This window comes from Muntiacus reevesi, chromosome 1 (genome assembly GCF_963930625.1).
Source record: "Muntiacus reevesi chromosome 1, mMunRee1.1, whole genome shotgun sequence".
In the NCBI taxonomy this organism is placed as follows: Eukaryota; Metazoa; Chordata; class Mammalia; order Artiodactyla; family Cervidae; genus Muntiacus; species Muntiacus reevesi.
The window spans coordinates 259797838-259818158 of record NC_089249.1 but is presented as its reverse complement, the minus strand read 5'-3'; the positions used below and the strand labels follow the sequence as shown (position 1 = coordinate 259818158).

Here is a 20321-nt window from a genome sequence, read left to right as displayed (position 1 = left end):
TGCATCTGGTCTCACACTTTTGCTCCCCGAGATGATATTCCCCAAATAAACTGCCTGTGTGCCAGTCCTGGTCTAAGGCTTGGTTTTCAGAGGAGTATAGAGTAAGACAGATTTCTAGAGTCTTATATGAGCAGGTTCTATAAAGATCATCTAATCCATCTACATTTATTTGACTGGTTATGTTATACCTAAGATAGTAGTGAAGTTGGAGATGATCTCTAAATTCAAAGTGAGTGGCTCAGTGAAGGGATGGATTGTGAATTCGGGATTAGTAGATGCAAACTATTATATATAGAATGAATAAACAACCAGGTCTTACTGTAGAGCACAGGGAACTATATTAGTATCCTGTAATAAACCACAATGGAAAAGAATGAAAAAGAATATGTATGTACATTATATATAGAGTAAATATATATACACATAAATATATATATGTATGTTGGAGAAGGAAATGGTGACCCACTCCAGTATTCTTGCCTGAAGAATCCATGAACAGAGGAGCCTGTTATGCTACATTCCATGGGGTCACAAGAGTTGGACATGACTTAGTGACTGAACCACCACCACCATCATACATGTTATATGCATATATGTATAACCGAATCACTTTACTATACAACAGAAACTAATGCAACATTGTAAATCAACTATACTTTAATAAAAACTAAATTTTAAAAAGTTCAGGACTAATCTACATTCCATTTACTGTAACAGTAGCCACCAAAATTGCTCCTGCCCTTAACAGGAACATCTACTGATACTATCAAGATGGAAGTAGGCTCCATATCTCCCTCTCTCTCTCTTTTTCTACAGATCCCACTGCCTTAAGGGACAAAGAGACCCTCACTCAGGATATACAGTTCTCAGTGAGACTGTGAGATTATAGTTTAGGATGAAGGACTTCTAAAAGAGAGAAGAAAAAACAACATATGAACAATAAAATTCATATTGAGTTTTATTCAAGTAGAGGAGAGGAAGGGCTTCCATGGTAGCTCAGCTGGTAAAATCCGTCGGCAATGCAGGAGACCCCAGTTTGATCCCTGGGTTGGGAAGATCCCCTGGAGGAGGTCATGGCAACAGACTCCAGTATTCTTGCCTGGAGAATTCCCATAGAGAAGAGCAGCCTGGCAGGGTACAGTCCATGGGGTCACCAAGAGTCGGACACAACTGAGTGACTAAACACACACACACACACACAAAGGAGAGGAAAATTAGAAGGTGAGGATAATAGTTGTTAAACGAGACGACGTGGATATTTGAAATGGAGAAAATTAGAAGGGAGGCTGCAGAGCATTTTAGGTTGAGTAGGTAAAAAAAACTGGGAGACAAGACAAGATGGTTGGATGGTCAGTTAACCACAAAATACTTGCTGCCATGTATTTTCCAAAGTATCCTTTTCCAGTTATTAAAACAGAGACAATCATTTCAGGTTTGTGTACTGAACACTTGCAAATGAAATCTGCCCTTCTGAGAAGCATTTACTAGAAACTGTCAGATTAGCAGTGGAAAGTTTTAATTCAGACAATAGCTACACAAGGATACATGAATGGTTCTTTTGTTACTATATACACACTTACAAAATGTGTTAACAGCCTATTTTTTTTTTTTAATTTCCTGATTTATAGGTAAATTCATGAGGCCTTTCATGGACTTGGACGTCAGCTATTTAATCTCACTTTATTCAAAATGGATTCTGTATAAATAACAGTAAGAGAATGGGAGAGACATAACAGGATGCAGGTTGGCTGCTCCTTTGAAGTATTTGCTGAGAGGCCTCCAGACTGGCCTTCCTTTCCCATCCTCAGATGCCCAGCAAGTTCTCCATGACCTGAAGTTTTCTGGCAGCCCATACCTTCCCAAGGAAGTGCCAGATAGACCTATGGGGCTCAATGCTCGCCATACCTTTATTATAAAACTGAGATTCTCACTACTAAACACCCTGGGCCAACAGTCCCCCTGGAATATCTTCTAACCTCTCTTCTACATTCTGAGGATTCACAATTATAAACTTGGAAATTAACCTCATAGCTGATACCCCAGCACCTTCTATACTCTCCTCTGATCTGGAAGATAGCTACATCCTTAGCTCACTCTCCCCAACACCTACCAATTTCTCTTCATCTCTCAATTTTATCTTTTATCTTCTATGGAAAGTGAAAGTTAAATTGCTCAGTCGTGTCCGACTCTTTGCGACCCCATGAACTGTAGCCTACCAGGTTCCTCCATCCATGGGATTTTCCAGGCAAGAATACTGGAGTGGGTTGCCATTTCCTTCTCCAGGAGATCTTCCCCTCCCAGGGATCAAACCCGGGTCTCCCGCATTGCAGGCAGACTCTTTACCGTCTGAGCCACCAGGGAAATCTTATCTTCTATGGATTCTCAACTAAAACTTTAATTTTTAAATTTTTCTCTTTAAGTCACTTATTCTAATACTCCTTGATATTATGGTTCATTACATAGTAGTTTCAAGCCCCAATCTCATACATTCCATATATTTTGAGACCACACCTCCAAATTTCACTTGCTAGGATATAAACTCTACAGTAACAGAGTGCTAGTATTATTCATTGCCTCATCTAGTGCCCAGAGTAGAGGTCAACACAAATGCTTAACAAATACCTGGTAAATGGATGCATTTATCCTTCAATTCCGCACATGGCCCAGTTCTGTATTTTGTGCATAAGTAATCCTTTATAAACATTGTTGAATCAAACTTACCTAATAAAGAGATGCTTGGCTCTAAAACATGGGACCTAGAATTTTATAAATTTGAGTTATATGCCACTAAGAACAAGTTTTAAGTAGTTTCCTGACCTTTTAAAAACCACATGATAAAGACATCTCTTCCTGACATGGGATTTTTTTCTCCCATGAACTTCCCTAATGAGGCCTGACCCATACCATCTGATGCCAGGGCCAATAATTATAAACCTTAAGCCAAAAATCACCCTTCAGAAATGTAATCACCTTGTTTTTAGAGGTGAGGGCACCAGATAAAAAAAGCCAGGCTTCAATTCTTTTGCCTTCCATTGCAGTGTCTTCTACAAAAATATATTTTAGAGTATAGAAAAGGAAAAATGTGGGGGGAGAAATCATAGCATGGAATTACAGAATCTGGACCTCTTAACCAAACCTATAGATGTCTGTTTACAGAGAACAAGAACTATAAAATAGCAATAAATAGAAAAGAGGAAACCATGATTATGGGCTTATTATGCTCTATTCTAACCAGTTGAATCAATCTGATACACAGCAATGGTTGAAAAGATCCACAACCAACCCTGAAAAAGTAAAAAATACAATTGAACCTTGAGCAATGTGGGGAGAAGGGTGCTAACCCTCTAGACAGTCAAGAATCTAAGTATAATATATAGTCAGCCCTTCACATCTGTGGTTCCTCAATATCTTCAGATCCTTCAAATCCACAATTCTGCATCTGAATACTCAACCAACTGCAGATTGTGTAGTAGTATATTATATACTATTGAAAAAATCCCCTTATAAGTGGACCTGCATAGTTCAACCCCACATTGTTTGAGAGTCTACTATACCATGAACTATAAATTGTATTGTTACCATTCCTTAGGAAACATTTTCTCTTCTCACTGCTAGTTAACAGCCAAAATTCTGTTTTCTCTTTCTCTTAAAAAAATATACACATATATAAAACATACACATATGTACATACATATATACACATACACTGATGTATATACTAATTTTGGTCAGTCATTTGTGGTCTATTCAGATGTGATAGTATTATTTTGAGATTCTGGTACTTTATGTACCAAATCCCCTTGGAAAGATCCAAGGTAAATCCTGGATTACACAAATTCATTATTAAGTGAATTTTCTATGTGACCGAGTAGAATTTTATATTTCACACATTTATATTTACATTTAATTAAAAATCTCCCTCTTAAATGGAAACCAGTATAGAAATGAAAATGAAGGAAAATTTCTATTTAAAATATTTTATTGTTCCATGGACAATAAAATCTTATTTCTTTTTAAAAAATATTTCTATTTATTAGTTGATTTATTTGGCTGTGCTGGGTCTTAGTTATGGTATGCAGGATCTTTAGTTGTGGCATACAAGCCCTTAGTTGTGACATGTGAGATCTAGTTTCCTGACCAGGGATTGGACTTCAGCCCCCTGCATTGGGAGCACAGAGATTAAGCCACTGGATCACCATGGAACTCTCAAGAAAAGCCCATTTCTGATATAAACAATAATCTATAATTTCTTTCTCATTACCTTTCTGTAGTCAAGTTTGTGTGTATATATATGTATATTTTCAATTAATCACAGAAGGTAGTTATGTTTTCTGAAAAATTTCTTCTTTATATCAGATCACCCAGCTAGACTTCAGTCTTTTAATGAGTTTGTATTGACAGTGATCTAGTAGCTTAAGGAAACTAGATCATCTGAGTGCCTACACTGTGATGGACATGCTTTTATTTCTTCAGTAAACACTTATTAAGCCTTTAGGAATCCAGCCCTATCCTAGGTACTGGCAGGTGGAGAGAGAAAGCAGATGGTCATGCCTCAGCTATGATGGGGCTTACTCTCTATAGGCAGACAGACTGGGGGGTGGGGGGTGGGGACAGTGGTAGGTTAGTGAAAGAAAGACAGACAAATAGAAGGAAGGAGAAGAGAGAGATAAGAGGCAAGAAAAAAAATAGTAATTCCAGACAGTGATACATGAAAAGAAGATGAAAGTCGCTCAGTTGTGTCCAACTCTTTGCAACCCCATGGACTATAGTCCATGGAATTCTGCAGGCCAGAATGCTGGGGTGGGTAGCCATTCCATTCTCCAGGGAATCTTCCCAACCCAGGGATCGAACCCAAGTCTTCCGCATTGCAGGTGTATTCTTTACTGTCTGAGCCACCGGGGAAGCCAAGTGATACATAAAGTGAAAAAAACATTCCAATGGGATAGAGTGACTGGGAATATGCATGTCTTTTTTAAAGTATATTTCAGAGGAAGCACCTTGGAGTAGGAGACATTTGATTCTATATCTGAAAGGTGAAAAGAAACCAAACGTACAAAGATCAACATTCTAGGCAGAGGGACCAACAGTACAATCGTTCTGAGATCTTGAGATCTCTGAAAAACATGCTTTGATACAAAACGATGTTACATTTACATTAATATGCACTCTATAAAGACCTGATACTATAGTAAAGGAAAAAGTTAAGCAAGATAACACTTTATTAAGAATACAAAATCTTCAATCAAAAGTTTTATCACCAGATTTTCAGATTGTGTAAAAACTAAAACTAGATTTTGCACATCATTCCACAAATTAAAATACTCAAACATCAGTGTTTAGAATATGATTATTTGAAAAAGAATTTGTAGACATTTTATTTGTTCTATTTTCAAAATCTTCCTAGACAGGATAGACAGCTACTGCATGTAATATGCGTGAAATGAACAAGGTACATGTGACCTTTGCAATAAAAAGGTCTGAGATTTTATGTAATTACAGGCATGCTGAATGAACACATTAGAATAATGTACCATTGTCATCAAATCATATTTTCATATACATGTGTAATCCATTTTGCACAATGGTTTCAGCTCATTGTGTATGTAATTAAATTGTGACGTGCACTAAGAGCTGCTGCTGAGTTGAAATTTTGTTTTTGCAGTTTAAAGAATGGGATAGAAAACACAGTCTTGTGAATATCAAAGTACTTTTTGAGACAATTAAATCTCATCAAAGAGGTCTTCTGGACTACTATTTCTTAGAGTTTCTAAGGACATGTTTTCAGCTGGGCCATGATCCTTTTTCGGCATCTCAGGTACTGGAGGATCAAGCCTAGAGTAAAAAGAAAAAAATCAAAATAATTTTATTTTGAAAACCTACATATAGAATAAAAGAAAACTTTAAGAGACACATAAGTGAAATAAAAGTTGAAACTTGCTTCCAAACTGTTGCATTAACATAAAGATAAATGAAAGGAATTTAATTTTTTTGACTGCTTTGGAATTAATCTGCCTCTTTTCTGAGATAATGAAAATTCACAGACCTTACAACAATATTCATAATTAAGGTCAAGAAATAAGATATCCTCTATGCTGTATTTTTATGCCAAGATACAGAAGGTTTCTCAATCCATTTCTTTAATAGTTTCAAAACAATTTACATTTTCCTTCAGCTCCTTTAAATTCTAACTATGAACATGCATTTGAAGCTCAACAGCAGGAAGTTCTGATCACATAAATTTCTTTTAGGGGTCATTCAATTGTACCTGTGTGTATAATGCCTTCCTGTATTAGCAGCTGTTGATGAAATGCTGTTGGTCCACATTCATTTACTGAATCTACATATCTTCATTTAGTGAGTGAATTTCTTCAGTTTCAGTACTGCAGTTACCATACCAATGGACCGATCTCTATATTTACATAAATATTCTCTGAGTCCTAGGGTAAAAGGCATGATCACTAACTCATAACTGGTCTTAAAGTGGTGAACTGGAGGGTAACAGCTTAATCAAATGAAGAGCTTAGGAATGTATGTTTATGCCCTTGTATGAACCTATTCAGAATCAACCCAGTAATATGCAAAGAAATACCCACATTTCCAACCACAAAGGCAGAAGACAGCAGTTTGGTATAGCTAAAAAAGAACAGGATTTGAAGTCAGGACTCATAGGTTGAAATCCAGGTCTATTTCTTATTAGCTATGTGACTTCAGGCAAGTTATTTAACCTAACTGGACCTCTGTTCTCTCACATGTAAAACTGAAATAACACCTGCCTCAGAGGTGGTCTAAAGATTAAATGAGATATTATCAATGAAAATGCATGGCTGATTCATGTCAATGTGTGACAAAACCCACTGCAATGTTGTGAAGTAATTAGCCTCCAACTAATAAAAATAAATGAAAAAAAGAAAAAGAAAATGCTTATAAATTCCTACAAAATATTTGGAAACTATTATTTTTAGCCCTTGATACAACATAAACTACAAAAGCACTCCTGCTAATAGCTTCTTTAATTTAAAAGAATAATCAACTAAAAATCCCCAAATGTTGAATATGTTTAGATGAGTATTTCCAAAAGCCTGTACTCATACTTAGTTATACAGAGTGCTGAAGATGAATCCTCTACAGGGTCCTCCTTGGCCTCATGACTGCATACAATTAACCATGGCTGGCTGCCATTAGAACTGGGACAGCTCTGTCTTATCCTGAGCAAGCCAAGTTCAGACAACATAACCCTCACAGGAATGCGGAGGTGCTAGGCATTAGTGCATTCTCAAGATGACACGTACGACCCTCTGGGAGAATCAGTGTTAAAATTAACAACAAATACTGACATAATTACTGTAACATGTAATTAAATTTCTGAAAATATATTCTATAGAAGGATAAAATTATACAGTACAGAACAAAAGCATAATTATTACATGTATAAGTTCTCAATGTCAACTCAAAACACATTACACACTTTTGTCTAGGCCTAAATGTCTTAGAATTACTTTTTTTTCTAGCAAAAGAGAGAGCTGAATTATTTCAATTAAAAAGTCATACATGGAAAAACCTCTGTAACTTTATTCATAGTCTAGACACTGTATAAGCACAACACAGACAGCCATCAATTTAGTTTAAAAAAAAGAAAGCAGAATGGGACAAAGGGACTACTCTGAAGTGACAAGTTTGAAGGGAATCTATCCGTTTCTCCATTTCAGATTTTTATCTCTTTATAGCCATGAGGAGCCCAGGAAATAGATTTTGACTCTTTTGTTCTTAGTGTCTAGTACAAAGTAGGTGCTCAGTGAAAGCTGGTCCATGAATGGAGATCACTGTTCTACAGATTTCATATCTGTGGTAAGGGAAGAAAATAAATTTAGAACTCTCAGATAAAAAGTTTAATCATTTTTATAAGTAACACATGTTTATTGAAAGACTTTATAAAAATTCTGAAGAGCATGAAAAAGAAAATTAAAATGTCCACCATCCTGCTTTGCATTATTTGTGTTTTCATGTTTTTCTTTACAAATATGAGATCATATATATAATTTTGCACCTAAATGTTTTTACTCTAAAATATATTATCAGTATTTCTGCATGTTGAAAAATATAGATCTATTGTTGCTGTTGTTGCTTTTGAGTTGCCGGTTGTGTCTGGCTCTTTGCAACTTCATGGACTGCAGCACACCATATTTCCCTGTCTTTCATCATCTCCTGAAGGTTGCTCAAACTCATGTTCATTGAGTCAGTGATGCCATCCAGCCATCTTGTCCTCTGTCGTCCCCTTCTCCTACCTTCAATCTTTCCCAGCATCAGGGTCTTTCTAATGAGCTAGCTTTCTCAACAGATGGCCAAAGGATTGGAGCTTCAGCTTCAGCATGTTCCAATGAACACCCAGGAATGATTTCCTTTAGGATGAACTTGTTGGATCTCCTTGCAGTTCAAGGGACTCTCAAGAGTCTTCTCTAACACCACAGCTCAAAAACACCAGATGTTTGGCATTCAGCCTTCTTTATGGTCTAACTTTCACATCTATACATGAATACTGGAAAAACCATAGCTTTGACTACATAGACCTTTGTCGGCAAAGTAAAGTCTCTGCTTTTTAATATGCTGTCTAGGCTTGTCATATCTTTTCTTCCAAGGAGCAAGCATCGTTTAATTTCGTGCCTGCAATCAACATCTGCAGTGATTTTGGAGCCCAAGAAAATAAAGTCTCTCACTGTTTCCATTGCTTCCCCATCTATTTGCCATGAAGTGATGGGACCAGATGCCATGATCTTAGTTTTCTGAATGTTGAGTTTTAAGCCAACTTTTTCACTCTCCTCTTTCACTTTCATCAAGAGGCTCTTTAGTTCTTCACTTCTTGCCATAAGGGTGGTGTCATCTGCATGTCTGAGGTTATTGATATTTCTCCCAGTAATCTTCATTCCAGCTTGCATTTCATTCAGCCAGGCATTTCACATGATGTACTCTGCATATAAGTTAAATAAGCACGGTGACAATATATAGCCTTGACGTACTCCTTTCCCAATTTGGAACCAGTCAATTGTTCCATGTCCGGTTCTAACTATTGCTTCTTGACCTGCATACAGGTTTCTCAGGAGGCAGGTGAGGTGGTCTGGTATTCCCATCTCTTTAAGAATGCTCCACAGTTTGTCGTGATCCACACAGTCAAAGGCTTTAGTGTAGTCAATGAAGCAGATGTTTTTCTGAAACTCTCTTGCTTTTTTGATGACCCAATGGATGTTGCGAATTTGATCTCTGGTTCTTCTGCCTTTTCTAAATCCAGCTTGAACATCTGGAAGTTCTTCGTTCACATACTGTTAGAGCCTCACTTGGAGAATTTTGAGCTTTACTTTGCTAGGGTGTGAGATGAGTGCAATTGTGTGGTAGTTTAAACGTCCTTTGGCATTGCCTTTCCTTGGGATTGGAATGAAAACTGACCTTTTTCAGTTGTGTGGCCACTGCTGAGCTTTCCATATTTGCTGGCATATTAAGTGCAGCGCTTTAACAGCATCATCTTTTAAGATTTGAATAGCTCAGCTGAAATTCCATCACCTCCACTATACTCACCATTAATTTTAAATTTTTTGTACTAACAATTAATCCACTGATGACTGTTTGGGTTGGTTCCATTTCTTAATGCTCTTATAAATAGTACAACAATTAAAATCCTTATACCCATATCTTAGCATATTTATCATACTATTGTTTCATGAGCATGCTTATTCTAAGCACTCATGCTAAGAGATGAAATCTGAAAGCAAATAACTCAGAGAACCTGTATCTAAAGTCTTAATAGAAAGTGAGCTAAACAAGTATTTTTAAAATTGGGAGTTCCTCTATTTCTAATTAAATTGCAACAATTAGTTATGGCCCACTTTAAATTCTAAATCTTCCATGAAGACTTGTTTCTTTTCTTTTTTTGTTTTTTCTTTCCAAATTGAGGTTAGTTTTTATTTTCTCTGATCATTTAAAGTACCTAATGTCTGCATCCAATATTTCAATACATAGTTTATCATTTAAACAATACTTAAGTATGTACTATGATCAGCTCACTGTGTTAGGGAAATATATCAAATTTGATAAAGGTTACACATAATTTCTGTCCCTCAGGAAGCTTTCAGTTAAACTTTTTACTTTCTCCATGTTTTTTCAAATATGCTTTTTCATCCTCAACATTTTATAAGTAGCTTTAAGGCAAGGATTGTAATATAATTTGTTCACAAAATTCCTTTAGGAATGTTATAAACATTATATTAAGACTTAGGATTCAAGTATATTTTTAGTTTTTATGGACAACATGGTTCAACAGGAAGAATTCTGGATCCAAGGTTGGGAGATCTTTATTTATGCTTTATCACATTTAAGGTTTTGGTCAGGTGATGGCACACTTCCGGATCTCAGGGTCTTAATTTAAATTGTAGAAAGTTAGGGTTACTATAAAAGATCTTGGAGGTCCTTTAGTCCCTAAATTCTGAGATAGTTATGCTCAAATAGACTACTTTGCAAAATACAAGCTCTCAATAAATACCTGTGGAATCAATGAAAACTATGAATTAAAAAGGAAAGGTTAATGACAGAATAAGAAATCATCATTGCACAGTTAAAGGCTAAAGTATAAAGACTTTTCAAGTAAAATGAATAAATGAAGCTTCTCCAGAATATGACAGCCTTATTAAAAAATGGCTATAGCCTCAATAATATAGTTGCAGAGAGTTCTATGTTTTATAACTTGATTTCACACTGCATTAAAACACACACACACACACATACACACACACACACTAGAACTTGAATCAAACTGCATTGAAAAGTTTTTTGAAAGTTTAGTCACTCAGTTGTGTCTGACTCTTTGCGACCCCACGGACTATAGACTACCAGGCTTCTCCATCCACAGGATTTTCCAGGCAAGAGTACTGGAGTGGGTTGCCATTTCCTTCTCCAGAGGATCTTCCAACCCAGGGGTCGAAACCTGGTCTCCCACATTGTAGGCAGACTCTTTACCATCTGAGCCACCAGGGAAGTCAAACTGCATTACCACCATCTAATTAATAGTGCAGATCAAAAGTTAGACTGGCACAAGAATTATTCATCCTGGGAAAGCTCCCCAAAAATGTTAGAATGAATAATTGACTTTCTCTTTTAAATTTCTGGGAGTTGGATTGCCAATAACTTTTAAAATATTTCTAGGTATTGGCTCATTTTATAAAGAAATTTTCTCAGTCAAGTTTAACATTGATATCAGCATGGTTGTAATATCAGTCTTTTCTTATCAAATGAGAACCATTAGTATAGTTTAGAGTGAATTACTTGCATTTTATAACATATTCTGAAAACAATATTTCTGAAAAAATGTCAAGTGCCAATTTGAGCAGACGGAGAGATTCAGGAAATGTGTAATGATTGATGGCATTATGACACTTGAAAAATTATTCTCCTTTGACTATGACATGAACAATGGTTCTAAAGTCAAAAACTAAAAGTCAATTTGTATGAGGGCTAAGTGGAGAAGGAAATGGCAACCCACTTCAGTATTCTTGCCTGAGAAATCCTATGGACAGAAGAGCTTGGTGGGTTATAGTCATGGTGTTGCAAGGGAGTCAGACATGACTTACTGACTAAACAAGAACAAACTGTACACGATACACATAAAATTCAATTCCAGGTGAATTAAACAATTAAATGAGAAAAGGCAAAACTTTAAAGCATTTAGAAGAAAATAAAGGAAAATATGTTCAGGATCTTAGGATAGAGATGTTCTTTTTTTTAAAGCAGAAAGTGAAACCATGAAGATAAAGATAGATAAATTCAATTACATTAGAAGCATAAGAAATAAGTACAAACATTTTAAAGAGATGGAAGAAATCACAAATTGAGAGGAAATACTGCAACATATGCTACTAACAAAGGATTATTATCCAAAGGTACAAACAATTAAAAAAACAACAGCATAATTTAAAAGTATATGCCAAAGACTACAGAAACTTCCGAGAAGAGGGAACAGTGGGGCCAAATAAGCATATGATAATTATCTCAACTTCATTAGAAATCAAGGAAGTTTCAACCAAGCAAATGAAATATAGTAAAAAGTATTTCACACCAGATTAGCAAAAACAAAAATGTCCAACAATAGCAGAGATCACAGAGAACATGAAATGACAAGATGAATTACTACTGGCTGGAGTGTAAACATTTAAAACCACTTTAGATAACAATTTGGCAATAACTGTCCAGGTATATGAAGATTTATGTACTTATAACCAGGAATTCTGCTCTAGTTACATACTCTGGCAAATATTTGCATATGCGTGTCAGGAGATAGTGCACAAATGTGCATTGTGTATAATAGTGAAAAACTGAAAACTACCCAAATGTCTCTCTACAGAAAAATGAGCAAGTAAATTATAGAGTTTTCACACTATGGCATACACACATGCATGAGTCTCAAACATGAGATGTTGAGCAAAAAGCAAGGCACAAAATAATACACAATATGATTCTATCTACTTAAAGTCAAAAACATGTAAAACTATATAATGTTACTCTTTGAACACTGATATGTATGTATCTGTGTATGCACATAATAGTTTGGTATCTCATTTGTTCTTTCATTACAATGCTCTCAGATTTCAGAGTCTTGTAATCTTGGCTGTTGTGAAGATGGTGACACAGAAGGGGCAAGTTTTGTACTGTGCATAAAGGGTTCCATTTCAGTTATAATGAGTCAGTCTGAAGTGACCAAACGATACCTAAATAGAGACAGATGCTGAGTAGGTAAATGCTTATAATATATAAGCGCATAAATGTAGAGCTCAGGGGAGATGACTGGACTACATGTACAGAGATAGTAGTCACTGTCATATCATTGGCCACTAAAGACAAATGAGTTGAAGAGACTCCCAGAGAGAACACCAGAGACAAAAAGTTTGGTATAGAATTCTGTGCATGTGTGCGTGCTCAGTCATGTCCGACTCTTTGAGACCCCATGGACTGTAGCATGTCAGACTCCTCTGTCCCTGGGATTTCCCAGGCAAGAATACTGGAGTGGGTTGCTAGTTCCTTCTTCCAGGGGATCTCCCAACCCAGGGATCAAACCCATGTCTCCTGCACTGACACATGGGTTCTTTAGCACTGGAGCAACGTGGGAAGCTCTATAGAATCCCACGAAATGTGAAAATTGCAGAGGCAGATGGCAAGAGAGAAAGATGAATAAAAGATTGAAATAAAATGATTCAAAAGATATGGGGAGAATCAGGGAAGAGAGTTGTTGCAGAAGCCAAGAACCTAGTTTATTTTGGGTGCCCACAGCTTATGCTATTCCCATTTGCCACCCAAAATGCTGGGTTTCTAAACAGCTTTGACTGCTGAATCTGTAGGCACACGTTAGGTAAATTATTTCACCCACCAAGAATTCGTATCTGGAGTTGAAAAGAATAATCTGGAAGGATGTTGTTATGCTAGTGATTTATTATAGACAAGAAGAACAGACAATGTTTTCTTTTGGGAGGAAAGAAGGTCTTAAACCCTCAGACTGCAACCATCACAGCAAAAATCTAGCAAAATGGCCAATGGTCAGTGCCTGCCTGGCCACCAGTGTAGAGCATTCTGAAGTAGCTCTTTCTCTCACATTATGAGGAAAGTTATATCTATATCTATCTATCTATAAACAGAGAGAGAGAGCGCGCTTTCCTTTACTACCAACTTGCCTGGCATCCACCCATCTCATCTGTGACTCTGCTCTGGGACTGGGGTAAAGGTCAGAAGTGCAGCAGGGATGAAGATGAGAGATGAGGTAAGGGCAGTGCAATGGAGACAAACAGAACTGAGCACTGGCTGGGACATACATTACTTGGTAATAATAAAAGTCAAGTACTTAACGGGTTATTTTTCAGAATGTAACAAATCAAACCATCACCAAAATGATGACAAAAAACAGGCAAGTTCAAGTATTAGGTACTTGCTACTATTAAGTAACTAGGCAGCTATCATACTGGCCTTAACAGAGTTGCCATTATGGAACAAACTCAATCAGAGAAACATCTTTTAAATGCAAAAGTTATAAATAATGGGCTTAAAGATTTGATATCACCAAAGTTACCACTGTATTTTCAAGTTAAATATTAGTATTTTAAAAAATATTTGAGCCTCAAATAAATGGGAAAATAGCTACCCATTTCTAGTTGACCTTACAAAAGCCAAAAGTGTCTCCTAAAGAAATTAACATACTGAAGTCATCAGGATTCAGTAAAACAAGTATTGAACATTGTCTGGAATTCAACAGGCCTAGACAGCATTTCACTGGTCTGAGAAAATGAAAAGAAGCTGAAGCTTTTTTTCTGGCAACCAAAATGGCAAATAAAAGAAATTGCACTAGCTATTTTCAGTCAAATTCCTAAACATTTTTTTCTAATGAACATTCCTTTGCTGTTTATCAAGAACAATAAGAAAATAGAAATATGCTTTGAAATAAGTAATTTTGAGTAAAACACAGAAAAGAGAATTATGAAGAGTAAACAACCAATGCTAAAATGCACGTGTATGCCTTATAGATATTGGGAAAGAATAATTATACAATTTTCCTGTAAAATATTTATATTGTGAGTCTGAAAATAAGATTATCTAGTTCTATGCAACTCAACATTTAAAGTCACAAGACATTAAGATAAATACGTCCATAATCCACAACCATGCCAGAATTTATGCAAGAATTTCATGATAAATTGAAGGATTTTGTCCTTCTTACTTGATTTAGATAAATAACATTACTCTGATAATTCACTAGATGAGCAATATCAAAGTCCATACATACTTTAAAAAAATTAATACTTGAAAAATCCTATGTTAAACTTCCTGTATTCCTTACAAGTTTTGAAGTAGTATAGGCGACATCTGCTACTAGTGATCTGTGCCTATAAAAGTAGAAAATTGTCATATTAATAGAAAATGATTCCACAACTTTAAGATAGGCCACTGTTTTTTGCTGCTTAGTGTGCTACAAGTGAAGCTTCCCTCACTAGACTAGAAGCTTCTCAAGTAGAATGACTCTGCTTTACACACCCAGGCTCATACATGTTCCATTGAGTCCATGTTTTAATAAACAAGCAAATGACCGGATGAGGTAAACAGTATTATCAAGAAGGCTCAGTAAGTTAAGCAACCTCTCAAAGCCACACAGCCAGTAAACATGCATGTGAGCAGGCAGGCAAGTCAACAATGGAATGAGGATATTAGTCTAGGTTTCCCTTACTCCAAAATCCATACCCTTCTTGTTACATCTGTGTAAGGGAGTCATTAATTCTTATTTGTATTCCAGAGGAAGGCAGTTTGGTGTTGTTCAGTGTGTCTGAAAAAGTACTCTAAATGAAAAAGATTTCACTCTAAAAAAATAAAATCTGTGGTCCAAAATGTTTGAAAAACATTTATTTTTCTCCATTAAGTCCTGTAAGTGTTTCATATGCATATTATACATTTAAAGCTACTGAAGTTCTTCCATAAACTTGTTAAATTATTAAGTAAAATGAAAGCAAGGTACAGGAGAGTGTGTGTAGAAAATTAGAGTGTGTGTGAACACACACATACATATTTATATGTGTGTGTGTATGTGCATTTATACATATATATATATGTATAATATCAGAATATCTCTGGAAGGATTCACAAGAAACTAGCAATGGCTGACTCTGGAGAGAGGAGCTTGAGCTGAAGGATGGACAATTTTTGCTGGATATTCTCTTAAACTATCGAGATTTTAAAAAACCATTTATACACAGATTATTTTTTTAAGTGTTTTACGAAAAAGAAACGTAGCTTGGTTATCCTCAGTTTTACAAATGAATTTGGCAGCCAAAGCCTCTTTTTTCACTTTCTCTCAACTACTAATATCCCAAGAAACTAGTGTTTCTGAAACAGCCTGCATTGATTGCTTTCTCTAGAATGTAACATCTACTAGCCTGAACCCAAAAATGTATTATAGTGGTCCAATGAAGGAAATTAAAAACACAGAAAACACACACAGAACTCTACTTCAGGCTACCAAGAGAAGTGGAAAACACATGGGCAGAAAATAATACCCTGCCATGGAGGTTAGTGACTCCTAATGAACCAGGGACCAGGAGTGATCGTTTAGCCGTAGCCGCAATGTGGAGCCAGCTGTTGGGTTTCCTGCTGCTGCTGTAACAAATTACCATAACACAGCGGCTTAAAACAACACAAATTCATTATCTTACAGTTCTGGAGGTCAGCAATCTGACCTACGTCTCACAGGGCTAAAATGAAGGTGTTGGCAGAGTCGTGTTCCTCTCTGGAAGCCCCAGCGGAGAGTTTTCCAGAGGCTACTCCCTTTCTCCATCCTCAAAGCCAGCAATGGCAGGTGGGCACCTTCTCCTAGCATGTCACTCTGACCCTTCTTCCTTGGTCACATCTCTTTCTCTGACTCTTCTGCCCCTCTCTTCCTTAAGAGTCTTTGTGATACATGGGACCTATCCGGTTTAATCCAGGATAATTTAGCCACTTTTAGGGTCAGCTAATTAGTGACTTTAATCTATCTGCAACCTTAATTTTCTTTTGCCATTGTGCTCTAACACAGTGTCAGCTCCCAGGAATTAAGAGGTAGACCTTTTTATTGGGGAATATGGAGAAGGAAGCATTAGTCTAGCCTTAACTTGGTTATGGCTCAAATATTATTCTAATCTATGAGTTTAAATGTTTCAGGATCATTTAAAAGAAAAACAGACCTGAGTAAGCACAGGACTCCCAAGGCCCAGAGCTAAAAGAAACCTCCAAGCTGACTGGAGGAGGCATCTGCAAGGTCTGTGCAATATGAACTGAAACGTAAAAGAATCCACACTGGGGCTTCTTATCTAGAGATGAACTGAACCAGAATCATTGAGAGAGGCTGGCAATCACATCATCCATCATCTACCCTATCCACTATTTACTGAGTGCTTACGTGCAAGATGCTTGGGATACAAAGGGAACAAACAAATGCTCCAAGGCAGAGGTAACCCTGAACGCTGAGCTCCCCTGAATCTACACTAACAACAGCCCTTGTCTAGGGGATAACAGCTGTTTCACTGACAGCTCTAATGAGTGAGGCTGTTAAAGAACCACAGACAATGCCACCTTCATGGGTGTATGACTATGCTGTCAGTCACACAAGGCCACAAGCTTACAGGGGCTTCATCTCTGCTTTCATGTTCTGTTGTCACTATCTTGAAATTCTTAATAATTCTGAACAAAGGGGCTCTGCGTTTTCATTTTGCACTGGGCCTGCAAATTATTATAATCTGTCCAAACCCAGCACTTTCAGTGACCTTTGTACACCAGACTCAAATCAAATCTAACAATTGCTCACACTTATTTTGGACCAATAAACAATGGGACTTAAAAAAAACTGGTTATGTACTGCTGTATGGACTCATTCTGTCCTCTTCAGAACCTAGTTTTGATCCTTAATTACCCTAATCACCAGTAAACCTCTTTTCTAACACTTAAAAAGCACTTGCTTTTTTTCTTCAGGAAGATACTTGAATTTTTTCACTGGTAGTTTTTTTTTTTAACCTATAAATAAATAAGAATGAATGCAGTTTCCTGGCAAATAAATACTCTGCTTTGTGAGGTTTCTCCTTCCCCTCCCTTGCCTTCTCTTTCTCTCTTGAAATTCTGTGATCTTTTGTTTTACAGTAAGAGAATTCAGTTTCTATTTTAATTAGATTTTCCCATTATTTTAGTACTTGCTAGTGGACTTGATTTTTAGTTGTCTCAAAATTACCCACTCGAATTAATTCCTTGGCTCACAAGGCAGCAAACCTGTCATGAGCGCCATCCTGTGCTGTGACCTACCTATCTCCTTCTCTTCTGATCTATTGAGTAGCAGTCAGCCCCCAAATTGTTCCTGAATATTTTTTTGGGCTTTTCATGGAATGGGTGACCAAGGATCATGCGGCAGCCAGACGTTTTAAAGAAGACAAACTATCTTGGACAATCATCAACCTCATATAACTTTTAGATAAAATGAGTATCATATAAATGATACAAAAAATGAACAAACAAAAAACATTTCTTCACAAAGTATACACATAATGTGGTATTACTGGCAAATGTAGAGGGTCTCTGCTCAAATTCTGGGAGATGTTCTGTCTGTCTTAAGGAAATGTGCCAGAAGCTGCAAGAAGGCAGACGGAAGCAATCTACAAAATTCTGAGGATTCTGATTTTGAATTAAAAAGATTAAACTTTACAGTTGACTTTAAAAATACAACCAAAGTGCAAAGTAAAACTATTGTATAGAATGTTTACAAATCACTATACCTCACAACTGGTGACAAGTCACTGTGAGATAAGGCAGAACAAGCCATGGAGGATTCAGTCTATGTGCTCAGAATGACTTATCTAAACTTTCTGCCCTTAAAAAGTTTATTACACGTATAGTATTACAATTTCAAGAAAAGCTCAAAAGTCATAACTAAACTGCAATCCAGTCCACACAGAAAGCTGTTGACTACAGTTGTGTGTTATGTTTATAGAACTATTTTTACTAAGTACTATACACTTTCTCACTGTGATATATTTATGATTACATAAATTACCATTTTTTTTCAAGAATTTTTTTTTAGTGAACTTATGTTTATTTTGAGGAAGTAGCATAAATGCAACATATGGTTCCAGTAGTGTTTTAACTGGTACAATTTGGTCTTATTTCTTTAAATGTCCCACTGCAATCAGAGTCTTTAAAAATGTAAAAATAATCATAATTATCCAAAATTCATAGTGGAGGAAGCTTTTACATGGCATTCAGAAGTATCATTAACAAATGTAATGAGATCAATGTTTTGTAAAAGCATTGGTTTGATTTGTCAAAATGTATGACTGGCTGTAGCATTTAATTATTAAGACTTGAACAAACATATTGAGTAAATAACTGATTATTTAAATTAAATAACCATTGTTACCTAACTGATCTTATTTTGCTCCTATAAGAAAACTATGTATCTCAGCTTTGATCATCTGCAATCTGAACTATATAATTACTGACTTTTCTCCTTGCTTTTTATTGTTTTCTCCTTCAGCCCATTTAGTTGATAGCTTTAGTTGAAACTCCCTTGGCATAGCAAAAATAAATTATTACAAAATGCCTAGCTTCATGTCTGCCTTTTTGGCTCTAACTAGCCAGTGCACTTCCACAACAAACTTTTTGTCATCCCCCAAGTGCATCCTTCAGTCTTCATTGCCATATTTTTCACATGTTCCCTCAGTTTGAGAACTCTTTCTCCTACCTTCTTTACTTCGTAGGCTCCTACTCTTCACTAAAAGCCAAGTTCAGATGTTCTTGCTTCTGGGAAACCTTCCTAGGCAGAGGAATTAATTATCTCCTGTTCTACTGCAGCGCATCTTAAATCAAGCAGGTCTTTGTTCCTGTAACCACTGCGGTGTAACAAACCACCCTAAACCTAGTGGTAGAAAACAATGACAATTTTATTATGCTCATACTTTCTGTGAATCAGAAATGCGGAAAGAGCACAGTGAGGATAGTTTGTTGTTGTGTCATGGGTCCGGGCCTTAACTGGGGGGTACTGGAAAACTGGGGCTGACACAATGGCTGGGAGTTGGAGTGCTCTTAAAGCTTATTCACCCATATCTGATGCTTGGCTGGGAGCCCTGAAAGAGTAGGACTGGTTCCTGGAGACTCTTCAGTGGCCTGGCTTCCTTGCAGCCTGGCAGCCTAGGATAGTCAGACTTCTTCCATGAAAGCTTAGGGTTATAAAGCATGAGGTGCCTCTGCTGACTTCTTGTTCATTTGCTCAATTGTGTCCAACTCTTTGCGACCCCACGGACTGCAGTACGCCAGGCTTCTTGTTCTTCACTATTTCTCGGAGTTGGCTTAAACTCATGTCCATTGAGTTGATGATGCCATCCAACCATCCTCTGTTGCCCCCTTCTCCTCCTGCCCTCAATCTTTCCCAGCATCAGGGTCTTTTCCAATGAGTTGGCTCTTCGCATCAAGTGGCCAAAGTATCGGAGCTTCAGCTTTAGCATCAGTCCTTCCAATGAGTATTCAGGATTGGTTTCCTTTAGGATGGACTGGTTTGATCTCCTTGCTGTCCAAGGGATTCTCAAGAGTCTTCTCCAGCACCACAGTTTGAAAGCATCAATTCTTTGGTGCTCAACATTCTTTATGGTCCAACTCTCACATCCACACATGACTACTAGAAAAACCATAGCTTTGACTATGTGGACTTTTTGTCAGCAAAGTGATGTCTCTGGTTTTTATCCTCTGATAAAGCAAAAGCATCACTTCTTCTGCATTCTACTGTTTACAAACGCATCAAA

At 36.8% G+C, this 20321-nt stretch overlaps 1 protein-coding gene across 4 annotated transcripts in view; it reads right to left on the bottom strand.

Annotated features, from left to right (window-relative positions):
- Positions 1 to 422: 422 nt before the first annotated feature.
- Positions 423 to 20321, bottom strand: part of XRCC4 (X-ray repair cross complementing 4) — a 284230-nt gene continuing 264331 nt past the window's right edge. For 3 of the 4 annotated variants that reach the window (XM_065919088.1, XM_065919092.1, XM_065919089.1), the window contains one exon: positions 3616 to 5832. In XM_065919088.1, the coding sequence (XP_065775160.1) occupies positions 5721 to 5832 (112 nt within the window). In that variant the 3' untranslated portion in view covers positions 3616 to 5720. Of the gene's footprint in view, positions 1179 to 3615; positions 5833 to 20321 lie in introns of those variants that run through there. The other variant, XM_065919091.1, reaches the window with a different exon arrangement.